At 45.3% G+C, this 15145-nt stretch overlaps 1 protein-coding gene across 1 annotated transcript in view; it reads right to left on the bottom strand.

The window, feature by feature from the left end:
- Positions 1–1677: 1677 nt before the first annotated feature.
- The window catches only part of rnaseh1 (ribonuclease H1), a 39037-nt gene continuing 25569 nt past the window's right edge, over positions 1678–15145 (bottom strand). Inside the window, exons 6-8 of the mRNA XM_060917945.1 lie at positions 14739–14823; positions 14512–14636; positions 1678–2432 (exon numbers count right to left, since the gene is read on the bottom strand). Of these exons, the coding sequence (XP_060773928.1) occupies positions 2346–2432; positions 14512–14636; positions 14739–14823 (297 nt within the window). The 3' untranslated portion in view covers positions 1678–2345. The remainder of the gene's footprint in view (positions 2433–14511; positions 14637–14738; positions 14824–15145) is intronic.

Raw genomic sequence — 15145 nt, 5'->3', positions numbered from 1 at the left:
GTGGAGGTTATTATTAAAGCAAAGGGGGACTAAATTTAGAATGGGACGGTCAGATGTCCCCAAACGATGCACTTTAGTATTCCAGAACAAATTAAAAACAGTCTGGGAAATAAGATACGATGGTTTATCCTTTTTAAGCAACACATTTTCTTGTGTTAGATATGGAAGAGTGGCTTGGAACTGAGGAGCAGCAGAATGCCACAGTGTCAGTCCCCTCACAACCATGAGCAAGTCAGGCCCGATGGACCCCCAACCCCTAACACAACAGGCCTAGAGTAAAGCCGCTACGCAGATTGAGTGGACAGGAAAACTGCAGATAAAATAGAAGCTCCAGCTCTTTCATGTTACACTCGGAGATGTTCAAGGGCCACGGAGATTGCTTCATCCCAGATTTGTTCCAACCTGCTCTTCAGCACAACTTCAAAACCCTCACCAGTATCTGTATTACTTCTCTCTCCACTCAGGTTTCTGATCCCACCAGCTTCACAGACTCCCAACTTCCTGTTCTATATTAGCACAACCCAACAACAAACCAAGCAGCCTTCCGAACAGAATCTTCTCTCTTTTTCACTACAGATATCAAACAGTCAGGCTAAGTTCTGAGGCAGGAGTTACTTATGCTGATGTTGCTCTAGACAGCTGTCATGGAAACAGATGTCTGCTTGGTTATGATGTGCCAATGTGTTTGATTGTGACTCCCCGTGCTTGCACAGTGTGGCGCTGCCATTGATGTTACGGCAAAAAGAAGGCCTCACACTGGATTCATTACTGGAAATTCCCCTACACTTTCTGCTCCCAGGTTGGAGAAGCCGAGTCAGCTGCGAGGCGCTGTTTGAAGAGCGGTGATACCAGATGCGCGCTAATGATAGCGTGTTGGCTGCCCCTCCTCCTTGACGAATTAGCACCGTGTCTGACTATCAAACGGAGAAAGGTGGAGGGATATCCGATTCGGAACATGCACCCTTTGGAAGTTATTTACTCGCGTGCAAGAATGGGCACCAGTCTGTCAGAAGGAGTTGAGCGTGAAGTACTCTGCTGCAGTTCTTGGTTTTCGGCGCCTTCAAAAAGACTGCACTGTATATTAATGTCAGCTGGGTGTGCTACCTACAACAGAGTTCTACTGACAACGAGTCGCAGCGTGAGATGATACACACTCAACACCCTGCTAGCGCTATGAATCCTCAGTCTCATCCAAAAGGTATTGTCTTCATATCCCAGCATCAATGATGCACAGGCCTCCAGAGGGACCAAAGGTGGTACAGTGGAGATCAGAGCAGAGCATACTGAGAGCCATGTTGGGATTCACACCTGCCTTCTTCCTCATGAAGGAGAATATGTTCTCATTCTGCCTCTTTGCTGAAGGGCTTATCAGATTTTTAACGTGGAGCAGCGCTGTCTAGACACAGGCTTACTGCAGAGAGCTGGAGAGAGAGCACTCATCCAGCCAGACTGGAAACAAACACACTCCCGATGCTCAGAGGACGTCGTCATCTCACTGCTGAGCATGTACCCAAGAGGCTACACTTCTCAAGTTAAATCAGATCAGCATGCTGAAATATGCATTTCTTACATGTAGGATACTTAAAAATAATAAAAAAAAACCCTACATGATCAATGATTATTATATTCCACGTTGCCACAGAGACCTGTGCATCTTAAGTTTAATAGTCAGGCATGTACAACAAATCCAAATACATTTATTCAGCATTGTCTCAAAAGTTTGGTACAAAGATATTTAATTAATAAACTATAATACACGTTTTATATATTTTCCCCCCACAAAACGTACACTCCTGGTGAACACTACGAATGCACAATACAAGTTATTACGCAACGCAGAAATGGTTTAAAATGTCCCTCAATTACTTGCATTTCCTTTCACACATTATGCCTCCGGTCTTCGCCAGTACCGATCCACAGAACGAAAACACTGCAGTGCCATCTGGTGTTACACTACAGTATTACAGTGGGTGGGTGATCACAATCCGTATCAAAACCAACGGACAATACAAATTCGACGTCTATATAAATAATTACATAATATGACCTACTAACAGTTAATTACTGGTTATTAATGATCTGATTATGTATCCACAAACCCTCAAGAAAACACCACTTCTTTTATCATACCTGTAAAGGTTTGCATCCAGAAAAGGGGGAAAAATAAAATAAAAACGCTTGCAAAAGCATCCGAATTCAGATGAATATTTATTTACAGAAAAAAATAAAATGAACTGAAAATAAAAATGCAGGAGGAGTTTACTTTCCAATAACTCCACACAAACACTAATAACCTGAGCTCATGCAGTAACGCAGCAGCAGCAGCCTTAGTCAGCCAGCACCAGTTACCACTGAGGCTTTGCTGCTCCCTCTCTAGAGAGTCTGTCTGCCTCCTCGTTTCCTAAATAGCCAGCATGGCCTGGGATGTGCATCTGAAAAATAAAGAATGGAGAAGGCTTGAAGATGGATCAATACCGTGCATTAGTGCTTCTCATTTACTGTAATAACAAATAAGCATTTTAAAAATAATCAAAAATCCCAACATGAAAATCAAAGGTTAAAAGACGCATGGGAATGCAACAACTGAACCCTAGATCCTCATCTGGTACCCCTTTTCCACCAAATCAGTTCCAGGGCTGGTTCGTGGCCAGTGCTGGTGCTGGTTCACAACTCGTTCAACTTGCGAGCCAGCTGAGAACCAGTTTGCTTTTCCATAGCTCGCGGTGCTAAGGGAAGCCACGTCATTACGTCGCTGTATACGTCAGTTACGTCGCTACGTTTGCATAAACCTTGGCGCGAATATCAAAGCAAAAACAACACGAAAGAAGCAGCAGCAACAACAAACAACAATAATAAATGACTTCACGTTTGTACAGCTGCGGCTTCTCGGCGCTTAAAAATGGCGATCTTTCGCGGTCTTGTTATTGTTGTTGGTCTTAACAACTCCGCCCCCCCCACTGACGTAAGCGGTTCTTTCCTCTGGCCCAGCAGAGAGTTGGTGCTAGCCTGGAACCGGTTTTTCTGGCCCCAGAGCCAGTTCTTTGTCAGTGGAAACAAAAAACCCGGTTCCAAACTAAGCACTGGCCCCGAACCAGCCCTGGAACTGCTTTGGTGGAAAAGGGGCACAAGTGAATGAGAGTTCAGGTTATTAGTGGTAGGAACCCAGCTTTTTGATGGTTGACCCCAAAATCGAAGCGCCATCTAGTGGGCTGCAATTTTTTTTTTCCAGGTTGAAGCTAATTTTTTACTCGTAGTCGGGTACAGTTGCTGGGCTGCAGCCGACGTCACATCCACTTCATTAAGCTATGGTCACACTACAGCTCGTAATGCTTTGCGACAGGTTATCGATGAAAATGAGGCATTTTGGCGGCGATGCTTGGCGATATACAGGTGAGCTAAAAGTCGCTGCCACACAGCAAGTGAATACTTGACTGTCACACCTTCACGTGCTCTTGGGACCAGTCATTAGGGGAAACACCTGATGTGGATTTGAGCTGTGACAGCTGCATGCTGCAGGCCGTCTTTTCTTGCTTTGTGTGCTCTGTCTCCCTCTTCAGGTGATTGCTGGTGTGGGCATGGCTAAGGCATTTCGCTAATAATCAGCTGGCCTATAAAGGGTACTTGCTGCACCCCTTGATGGGGGCTGGGCTGCTGCTTTTGGCGTCGTTTGGAGAGCTGCATTTTTTCCTTTGTTTTCGCATCCACATTTACTCATACTAGTGCATCTCAAAAAATTAGAATATTGTGAAAAAGTTCAATATTTTCCATCAGTTATTTAAGAAAGTGAAAATGTTATATTCTAGACCCATTACACAAACTAAAATGTTTCAAGCATTTTTCTATTTTAATTTTAATCAGTATGGCATACAGTACAAAAAAACCATCTCAAAATATTTCATTTCGAGTTTGAGTAAAACAGTATGAACACAGTGTACATCTCGGTCTAGTTCAGTACACACAACCACAATCATGGGGAAGACTGCTGACTTGACTGTTGTCCAGAAGATGATCACTGTTGCCCTCCACAAGGAGGGTAAGCCACAAAGGCCGAATCCCATTTCACCCCTTGGACCAACCCCTTGGCCCTTCCCCTCCATTTTGCGCGTTCACGTGAAGGGGTATCCCAATCCCAGTTAACGTGGAGGGGTAGGGGAAGGGGGAGGGCTTCTGTACCCCTCCAAACGGAGATTTTCCTGGAGCTGACTCCGAACGAAGGGGTTTGAGTGATTTCCCACAATGCCATGCGGATTTCAGTGAGATTTCATGCGGATTTCAGAAAGATGGCGGTTCCCGCGGCGAAAGATTGTCATAAATGTATTTTCTCCATTATTTACGTGTTTTAAGTTGTTATCCAGAGGAAACACGCCGCTTGATTCGCTTTCGAGCTGAGAATGAGCAGCGATTTCTGAAATCCAAGCTGCTGCTAAAAAGCTTTGGGAGTGAGTATTGTTTTCGGTTGCTTGACTGCGTACGTTTTGTTCTGTTATTCTCGCTTTTATTGTTTACATGAGTGTTCTGACACCTCATTCTGTCGGATGTGGTGCACGAAGCGCCAAAGATATCCCATTCAGTGGTGTTAGTTAACAAATCACACCCTGCCAGCAGAGATTTCTGGTTCTGGCTCTGACTGTAGCGGCTGGTCGCAGCCAATGACGCATTTGGTCGCGTTTTGCTAACGTAAACGCTGACGGAGGTACGCGATGACGTATGCGATCGTTGAAGGGCTATCCCAATACGTAAGGGTTGAATTTCAAGCCCTATCCCTTGTAGCTCAGTTTCAAGGGGAAGGGCCAAGGGGAAGGCGGAGGGGAAGGGGGAGGGGGAGGGGTAGAAATTAGAATTGGGATTGGGCCAAAAGGTCATTGCTGAAAAAGGTGGCTGGAAAAGGTGCACAAGCAACAGGGATGGCCGCAGTCTTGAGAGGATTGTCAAGAAAAGTTGATTCAAGAACTTGGGAGAGCTTCACAAGGAGTGGACTGAGGCTGGTGTCAGTGTATCAAGACCCATCACGAACAGGCATCTTCAAGAAAGGGGATACAACTTTCGCATTCCTAATATCAAGCTACTCCTGAGCCAGAGACAATGTCAGAAGTGTCTTATCTGGGCTAAGGAGAGAAAGAAATGGACTGTTGCTCAGTGGTCCAAAGTCCTCTTTTCAGATGAAAGTGCATTTTGCATTTAATTTGGAAATCACGGTTCTAGAGTCTGGAGGAAGAGTGGAGAGGCACAGAATCCAAGGTGTTTGAAGCCCAGTGTGAAGTTTCCACAGGTCTGTGATGATTTGGGGTGCCATGTCATCTGCTGGTGTTGGTCCACTGCATTTTATCAAGTCCAAAGTCAACACAGCCATCTACCAGGAGATTTTAGAGCACTTCATGCTTCCATCTGCTGACGAGCTTTTTGGAGATGCTGATTTCCTTTTCCAGCAGGACTTAGCACCTACCCACAGTGCCAAAACTACTACCAAATGGTTTACTGACCATGATATTACTGTGTTTGATTGGCCAGCCAACTTGCCTGACCTGAACCCCATAGAGAATCTATGGGATATTGTCAAGAGGAAGATGAGAAACACCCGACCCAAAAATACAGATACGCTGAAGGCCACTATCAAAGCAACCTGGGCTTCAATAACACCTCAGCAGTGCCACAGACTGATCACCTCCATGCCACACCACATTGATACAGTAATTCATGGTAAAGGAGCCCCAACCAAGTATTGAGTGTATAAATGAATATACTTTTCAGAAGTTGGACATTTCTGTATCGTAAATCCTTTTTTTGATTGATCTTAGGGAATATTCTAATAATTTGAGATACTGGATTTCTGATTTTCATGAGCTATAAGCCATAATCATCAAAATTAAAACAAAAAAGGCTTTAAATATTTCACTTTACATGTAATGAATATAGAATATATGAAAGTTCACCTTTTTGAATTAAATTATGAAAAAAAAGGAACTTTTTCATGGTATTCTAATTTTTTGAGATGCACTAGTACACTCGCTACATGCACTCTTGCTGACATACTGATACTCATTACTGATGAATATGCCTTATTGTTTCTTATTTATTTAATAAATTATTTAAAAGTTTGTTCCGTGACGGTTTGTCCTCCTTGGTTTGGTTAAGGCCTTTGAGCTAGGCCTTAAGGGTTGTTTTACAATCAGGGTACAAAGTTTGTGTCACAGGGATCCTAAATTCAAATTGATTCAAACTGGTTCTTGTACCAGTTTTTAAGTGAAGGACAAGAACAGATTTCGGGTAATTTTTTGACATGTGTATGGTAGTTTTGTGTAATCTGCTATAAGATAAAGATGATTAAGTGTAGCTTTAAACAGGGCTGGGAGAAACAAATTTAGTGATTCTCGGAGAAGACTTTTTTTTACAATTCAGAATCCACTACTTCCACAGTGCTTTTAAATATAAGGCTGTAAGCTTTGTGTTAGTTGTCTCTAATATTTATGTCCCAATATCTTGACCACATTTTAGGATGAAAATAATAATTTTAGATATGTTATTTTATATTGAAAAATTAGCTGTCTCAGAGAGGACATTTTTTTGACAATTCCATACTAATTTGATCAAAATAGTCTGAAAACTTGCTGGCATTCAACATTAAAACTTAACTACGTTTCCAATGATATGGAACCAAATATTTGTTTTATGGTATAAAGAATGATTTAAGTGCATCCCTTTTGGAGCTACCTGTGGTCAAAAAAGCACTTTTTCTAAATGACACGAGTAATTTTGCTAAATATGATATATACTGCCATACATTCACCAAAAATAACGTTATCACCAAATTTATTTTGCATAGTAAATAGAGCTATCACAGGGCTACAATAAACAACTGAGTTTATTTAGTCAAGCCTTTTGAGATTGAAGATAATAAGTGTTAAATGTGATTTTTAGCTTGCGTACCCTGATTGTAAAACAACCCTTAACAGAGCGCAATCAGCACGTGCATATACGGACACTTCACAGAGACTTTGCGAAGTATCCTCATTATCACGGTCACGTTTGATTCGAGCCATGTTTATAACGCTGTTTAAATACTCTGCTTTATGATTTTGCTTTTGTTTTGTTACTCTGACCTTTCCTCATGCTTTGTTTTTGTAAATATCACGCCTGCTAACAAACACACTTCCTGTACTTGGCTCTGTCTACTGCCGCATACCTGATGGAATACTTCTCAAAGTCTCGATGAAAACAGCGTCTGCTGATTGTGTGAGAATGCGTGCGCTGATTGCGCTCAAAATCAGCATCAGGTGCTTCCCATCACGACTGAGTCCCAGAGAAGAGCAGGGAGGATTGAGAATCAAGCAGCTGTGGTTTGTTTGCACCCGATACTAAAACTTCTAGCGTCCTAGCAATCACCACAAAGACGTGTACAAAAAGCTCAGAAATACCCTACTTCCCCAGGAATAAACGACACAGGATTTATCTTCGTGTCCTGATCGTAGATCTTTAACCCAGCCACATATAAAAAGTTGTTCTCTATGCTCTTCCAGGTTTTCATCTGTGTCCCCGTGTAGAATGATGTCTGCAGCACCAGGTAGCTTGAGATGTTGGGGAACTCAACGGATGGAATAATTTTCCAACTTGTAGGAAAAATTCTTCTTTGTTTGCATGTAAGGATCTAATCTCATTGAGTGGGTTCTATATCCACTTCTTTTGAGTGTGCTTTTTGATTTTAATAACTTGCTTGTTATTAAATTAAAATTACATACTAATACTGACCCCTCCTAGAACTGCCACCTTATTGTGGTGGAGAGGTTTGTGTGCTTGAATGATCCTAGGAGCTATGTTGTCAGGGGCATTATGCCCCTGTCAGGGTTTCCCAAGGCAGACAGGTCCTAGGTGACAGGCCAGACCAAGAGCAGTTCACCAAAACCCCTAATGGAGCAACAACCAAGGACCGAGACGTCGCCCGGTATGGCGCAGCCGGGGCCCCACCCTGGAGCCAAGCCCGGGGTTGGGGTTCGCATGCGAGTGCTTGGTGGCCGGGCCTTTGCCCATGGGGCCCGGCCGGGCTCAGCCTGAAGAGGTGACGTGGGCCCGACCTCCTGTGGGTTCACTACCCACAGAGGTAGCAGTAGGGGGCTGGTGCAGTGTGGATTGGGTGGCAGTCGAAGGCAGGGGCCTCGACGACCTGATCCCCGGACACAGCAGCTAGCTGTTGGGACACGGAATGTCACTTCGCTGGGGGGGAAAGAGCCTGAGCTTGTGCGGGAGGTTGAGATAGTCGGGCTCACCTCCACGCACAGCTTGGGCTCTGGAACCCAGCTCCTCGAGAGGAGCTGGACTCTCCACTTCTCTGGAGTCGCCCATGGTGAGCGGCGGTGGACTGGTGTGGGCTTGCTTATAGCTCCCCAGCTCAGCCGCCATGTATTGGAGTTTACCCCAGTGAACGAGAGGGTCGCCTCTCTGCGCCTTCGGATTGGGGAGAGGGCTCTTGCTGTTGTTTGTGCCTATGGGCCGAATAGCAGTGTAGAGTATCCGGCCTTCTTGGAGTCCCTGGGAGAGGTACTGAGGGGTGCTCAGACTGGGGACTCCATTGTGCTACATTGAAGTCCCCCAGCTCACGTGGGCGACGACAGTGACACCTGGAGGGGCGTGGTTGGGAGGAACGGCCTCCCCGATCTGAACCCGAGTGGTGTTTTGTTATTGGACTTCTGTGCTAGTCACGGTTTGTCCATAACGAACACCATGTTTGAGCATAGGGGTGTCCATAAGTGCATGTGGCACCAGGACACCTTAGGTCGGAGGTCGATGATAGACTTTGTTGTCGTTTCATCTGATCTCCGGCCCTATGTCTTGCACACTCGGGTGAAGAGAGGGGCTGAGCTGTCAACTGATCACCACCTGGTGGCGAGTTGGATCCGCTGGCGGAGGAGAAAGCTGGACAGACCTGGCAGGCCCAAACGTATGGTGAGGGTCTGCTGAGAACGTCTGGCCGAGCACTCTGTTGGGGAGGTCTTTAACTCCCACCTCCGGGAGAGCTTTTCCCAGCTTCCGGGGGAGATGGGGGACATTGAGTCTGAGTGGACCATGTTCTCTACCTCCATTGTGGACGTGGCTGTTCGGAGCTGTGGCCGCAAGGTCTCCGGTGCCTGTCGTGGAGGCAATCCCCGAACCCGGTGGTGGACACCGGAAGTAAGGGATGCCGTCAAGCTGAAGGAGGAGTCCTTTCGGGCCATGTTGACCTCCAGGACCCCTGAGGCAGCTGACGGGTATTGGCAGGCCAGGCGTGCTGCAGTTGCGGAGGCAAAAACTCAGAACTGGGAGGAGTTCGGGGAGGCCATGGAGAAGGACTATCGGTCAGCCTCGAAGACATTCTGGCAAATCGTCCGGCGCCTCAGGAGGGGGAAGCAGTACTCTGCCAACACTGTTTACAGTGCGGGTGGGGAGCTGTTGACCTCGACTGGGGACATTGTCGGGCGGTGGAAGGAATACTTTGAGGATCTCCTCAATCCCACCGTCATGTCTTCCATTGAGGAGACTGAGGCTGATGACTCAGAGGTGGACTCGTCCATTACCCAAGCCGAAGTCACTGAGGTGGTTTGCAAGCTCCTCGGTGGCAAGGCACCGGGGGTGGATGAGATCCACCCCGAGTATCTCAAGTCTCTGGATGTTGTGGGGCTATCTTGGTTGACACACCTCTGCAACATCACGTGGCGGTCGGGGACCGTGCCTCTGGAGTGGCAGACTGGGGTGGTGGTCCCTCTTTTTAAGAAAGGGGACCGGAGAGTGTGCTCCAATTATAGGGGAATCACACTTCTCAGCCTCCCAGGGAAGGTTTACTCCAGGGTACTGGAGAGGAGAATTCAACCGATAGTCAAACCTCGGATCCAGGAGGAACAATGCGGTTTTCGTCCTGGTCACGGAACACTGGACCAGCTCTATACCCTTCATAGGGTGCTCGAGGGTTCATGGGAGTTTGCCCAACCAGTCCACATGTGCTTTGTGGATCTGGAGAAGGCATTCGACCGTGTCCTCCATGGTATTCTGTGGGGGGGTGCTTCAGGAGTATGGGGTTCGGGGCCCTTTGCTAAGGGCTGTCCGGTCCCTGTACGAACGGAGCAAGAGTCTGGTTCACATTGCCGGCAGTAAGTCAGACCTGTTCCCAGTGCATGTTGGACTCCGTCAGGGCTGCCCTTTGTCACCGGTTCTGTTCATAATTTTTATGGACAGAATTTCTAGGCGCAGCCAGGGGCCGGAAGGAATCCTGTTTGGGAACCACAGGATTTCATCTCTGCTTTTTGTGGATGTTGTCCTGTTGGCTTCTTCAAACCAGGACCTCCAGCATGCACTGGGGCAGTTTGCAGTCGAGTGTGAAGTGGCTGGGATGAGAATCAGCACCTCCAAGTCCGAGGCCATGGTTCTCGACCGGAAAAGGGTGGCTTGCCCTCTTCAGGTTGGTGGAGAAGTCCTGCCTGAAGTGGAGGAGTTTAAGTATCTTGGGATCTTGTTCACGAGTGAGGGAAGGATGGAGCGTGAGATCGACAGGCGGATTGGTGCAGCCTCCACAGTGATGCGGTCGCTTTACCGGTCCGTTGTGGTGAAGGAGGAGCTGAGCCAAAAGGCAAAGCTCTCAATTTACCGGTCGATCTACGTTCCGACTCTCACCTATGGTCATGAGCTTTGGGTAATGACCGAAAGAACAAGATCGCGGATACAAGCGGCCGAAATGAGTTTCCTTCGCAGAGTGGCTGGGCGCTCCCTTAGAGATAGGGTGAGAAGCACAGTCACTCGGTAGGAGCTCGGAGTAGAGCCGCTGCTCCTCCACATCGAGAGGAATCAGCTGAGGTGGCTCGGGCATCTCTTTCGGATGCCTCCTGGACGCCTCTCTGGGGAGGTGTTCCAGGCATGTCCCCCCGGGGAAGACCCAGGACACGCTGGAGGGACTATGTCTCTCGGCTGGCCTGGGAACACCTCGGTGTTCTTCCCGAGGAGCTGGCCGAGGTGTCTGGGGAAAGGGAAGTTTGGGCTTCCATGCTTAGACTGCTGCCTCCGCGACCCGGTCCTGGATAAAGCGGAAAACGACGAGACGAGGCTTGTTATTGAACACAAACATGGCAATAAGTTCTTGTGTTAATAAACCAGACTCCACTTTTGAATCATGAATCCCTTTTGAATGAGAATGACCTGCGTGCGTGGGTTCGGCTTTTGGCACATCCATACAGTTTTAAATACAATACCTACACAATTAAAAACAGTTGGTTTTTCTTGCATTTATTCAATTCCTGGGCTCCTGCCCATAACAGGGGTGATGTCGCATCCCATTAACACACTTTACAACAGATTATTAGATTCTAATAGAACAGATGAGCCAAAATAATTGGGGATCTTTAATGGGCCTTGACTTGTTAGAAGTATGAATAGGTGGGCCTTAAAGCAGAAAAGGTTAAGAACCCCTGACCTAGAGTGAACATCCAGTACATTTTTCCTCGGTCAAGATTTTCTGATTAAGACTTATGGTTGATATTTGCTGCAAATGTAGATGGTCAAGTTACTACCCATGCATAAATATATACAAACTTTTTTGTTAAAATTAAACATGTAATTGGAAACGTGTTGGCCTTCCCTGGTTGGGAGCCGTTTTGTCATGGCAGGCAGCCAGCTCTTAACAAGTGACGAGGCAAATGAGCAATTTTTGAGGGGGTTAACAGCCTGGAGCTTGGTCTTCTGGCTGGTTTCTTGAAGCTGACTGAGATGATGCCAACAGCATGCAATTGAAGAACACAGTTAAGAATTTTAAACATCAATATTTTTGTCCGACACTTTTCTTTGTCCAAGGCCCTGGACACACGACAGCATGCGATGGGTTTGACGAAATACCCGGCGATTAAAAAATTGATAGCATTGTGAAAATTGCTAGTGAAGAATTTCAAGGCATGCACTGAAATTTAGTGGCAATGTTTTCATGGACAAACTAAGCAGCGAATACTCTCAGAAGAGTTTGGGAATATTTCTCGAAGCTCAGAGAACCTTCTTCAAGCCGCTTGAGATGTATTTGTCTTGAATCCGTGTCCCCGATGTTCGCGGGAGCCTCATCAACACAGCGGTTGGGTGTAGCCTAACCTTCCCCAAGACTTAAAAACTGCATTTACATTCGGGGATTCTTCGGTGTGCGTTGTGCACACTCGTGGGACCCAGTCATTATGGGAAACACATGATGCTGATTTGAGCGCAATCAGCACGTGCATATAAGGACGCTGTTTTCACAGAAACCGTGTCGAGTATTGTCAGGTATGCGGCGGTAGACAGATCGAAGTGCAGGAAGTGTGTTTATAAGCAGGCGTGATATTTACAAAAACAAACCACGAACAAAACCGAAAGCAGAGTCATAAACATGATGAGAAACAAACATGACCGTGATAACACTTCACAAAGCCTCTGTGTCCTCCTATGTGCGTGCTGATTGCACTCAAATCAACATCAGGTGTTTCCCATAACGGCAGTTTCCTATGCGCGAGTGTGGCCGCTTGAGTGTGTCAAGGTATGACAGTCAAGTGCTGGCCTGCTGTATGACCACAACGTTTAGCTCGCCTGTATAATCAACCATGCATTGCCACCAAAACACCTAATTTTCATCGATAACCCATCACAAAGCATCATGAGCTGTAGCGTAACCGTAGCTTAATTCTACGCACACCATTTCATCATGTTAATGTCATTATTCTAAAATAGTAGCAAATTACAGTAGAGTATGAATAATAGAAAAACAAAGAAAACCCTTTAAAAACAGCATGCACAAACTTGCCCGGTAGCATCCCCCCCCTTCTTCCAATTTGGTCATTTACCACCCACTAGGAAGGTATCAACTATCACAACAGCTAAGAACTATGGCGCATGAAGGCGAACACTGTTTGCCCTTCTTCCACATACATGAGCTTCTGGGTGCCCACAATTAGCTAGTGTAAAAGACGAACGCCAGCCCTCCTACCCAGACAACATGGTTAATTTTGCCCTCTTGGACTCCTGGCCTCGGTTGGGTGTGGCATCATCAGGCTTAACAGCTGAAGCTCATTTAATTCTTCGTTTGCACATGACGTCAGCTGATTCTGCGCGAGGCTTTGAACCGGAAGGTGGTCATGTTGGAGGATCCACACAAACTCACATTTATGCACATTTACTATAGAAGAGATGCTCAAGAGGTCGTTACACTCAAGAATTCCTTTTGTTTCTCCGCTATGCCTTTACACTCTTTGTGCTGTAACTGGATGCGGGTTCAACTCTATTCGAGACAAGGGGAGTTAAGTTCTTAAGAATTCCAGCAATTATAAATAATCAAGGAGAAAAAAACAAGGGTTTTGTCCACAGAGCGTAGACGTCACTGACTGTCCAACATAAACCGAGCTGATCTCCGCGATGAGAAAGCAAAAACCACACGAGTCTGCAGTGAACATTTTATCAACGGTAAGTGCTACGAACTAGTTATTAATGAAAGATCGTAATATATAAGAAATATCGGATCGTTTAATAGCCTGGTTGTGCAGAAACTCGCCGCGATCATCGAGTGTGTGATCCAACAAGCAAAGGCTTCTACAATTATTTCATTTTAAAAAGAGCTGTATATCATTTTTGATGACGCTGCTTTTATTTTGCTTTTTCTTTCCATTAGTGAAACCTGCTGATCTCGACAATTTTACGGATCCAGACTGGGCTCCGACACAAAATACAGGCCACAACAAAATCAAAGATGGGACTAAAGCGGCAGCTCGAAATGCGAGGCTTACAGAGCGCAGAAAGAAACGCAAAACTATTGTAGAATCTTCCCAAACGATCACAGGATCAATCGAACAAGATTCACGTCAATCCCCGACCTCAAATCGTGCAGCCTCGTCGCCCGGTGAGGGCTCTTTTAGAACTAAATATGTTCTATAGGTGTGTTAGTCACCGGTCTTTTGAAGCAGACAAAATGGTTGTTTTTAAAATAGATTTGAGAAACGACTACAAGCTTCTAAATGGAACTCCTCTTTACCTTCAAGTCTGTACTCTTACCATGCTGTTTGTGTATATAGTATATCCTCCAACATGGTGGCAATCAATGACGCAAGCAGTTTTGGTCACATGGTTGCAAACGAAGAATGGTGTGAAAAACATTTCAGTTGCATCACTCTGAACTTTAAGTGATCTTAAGAAATCTCTTCTCATAATAAATAATAGAAATTGCTCTAAATGTCGCTCATAGAAATGTTTTAAAAACTGTTTTATTGACCCCAAATTATATTTAAATATGGATATACACTCTCAGAGGAAAATAATCATGAGACTGAATCAAAAGTGTACATCAAAGCACAGCCTGCTTTTTTTTTCCTTTTTAAACTGACTATTCAAGGAATAACCACGAAAGCAAAACTTGCTGCATTTAAACCCTCAGCCAAACCAAATGTAGATGATCTAATACTGTAAAACAGACTTCTGCAAAGGAATTAGATATAATCCAGTAACGTGTATAAGATGTTTTAGCTGAAACCACACCTACAGTATCAGCAAACTTACCCATTTAACATCAAGTTCTTCATTTAGTTCATCAAGCTTTTGGAAGTCCTCTTTATTGACCACATTGCCACCTGTTTTGAGTCTCCAGCTGTTGACTTTCCAGGTCTTTATCCAGCTAGTAATCCCTTTACGGAGCACAAAACACGCAGGAGCACATGAGCTACACTATATACGTAACTACGAATATCATGTTTCGTAATTAACTCAGACGGCAGATAAAATATTACCGTTAATAGTGAACTTGCTGTCTGTGTAGAGGACCAGCTTTTTGATGTCCATATCTCTGGCTTGTTCCAGAGCCCTGCAGGCTGCCTGAACCAAAATGAAGAACATCAGACAAACAAAGCTGAGATGTTTGTACTCAAGGTGTGAGGCTAAAGTAGTTTATGTAACCAAAACCTACTGATAAACAAACTTGGGGATATTTTATGCTAATAATGCTTACGATTTAAGTACAATAAGACACAACTAATCATTTCTGACATTAAACAAAAGTAATATTCCCTTACGAGCATATTTATGATAGTTTTAGAAAGTAACCTAGCCTCAAATATAACAAGAGCGCTCTGAGAGCACAATATCCCCCGCTGGCAACTCGGCCATAACTCTGGTAAAACGCGACTGAATTGAACGA

The sequence above is a fragment of the Neoarius graeffei genome, chromosome 3 (genome assembly GCF_027579695.1).
Source record: "Neoarius graeffei isolate fNeoGra1 chromosome 3, fNeoGra1.pri, whole genome shotgun sequence".
Classification (NCBI taxonomy): domain Eukaryota; kingdom Metazoa; phylum Chordata; class Actinopteri; order Siluriformes; family Ariidae; genus Neoarius; species Neoarius graeffei.
Note: the sequence above shows the minus strand (reverse complement) of the source record. Positions and strands in the feature narration are given on the sequence as shown.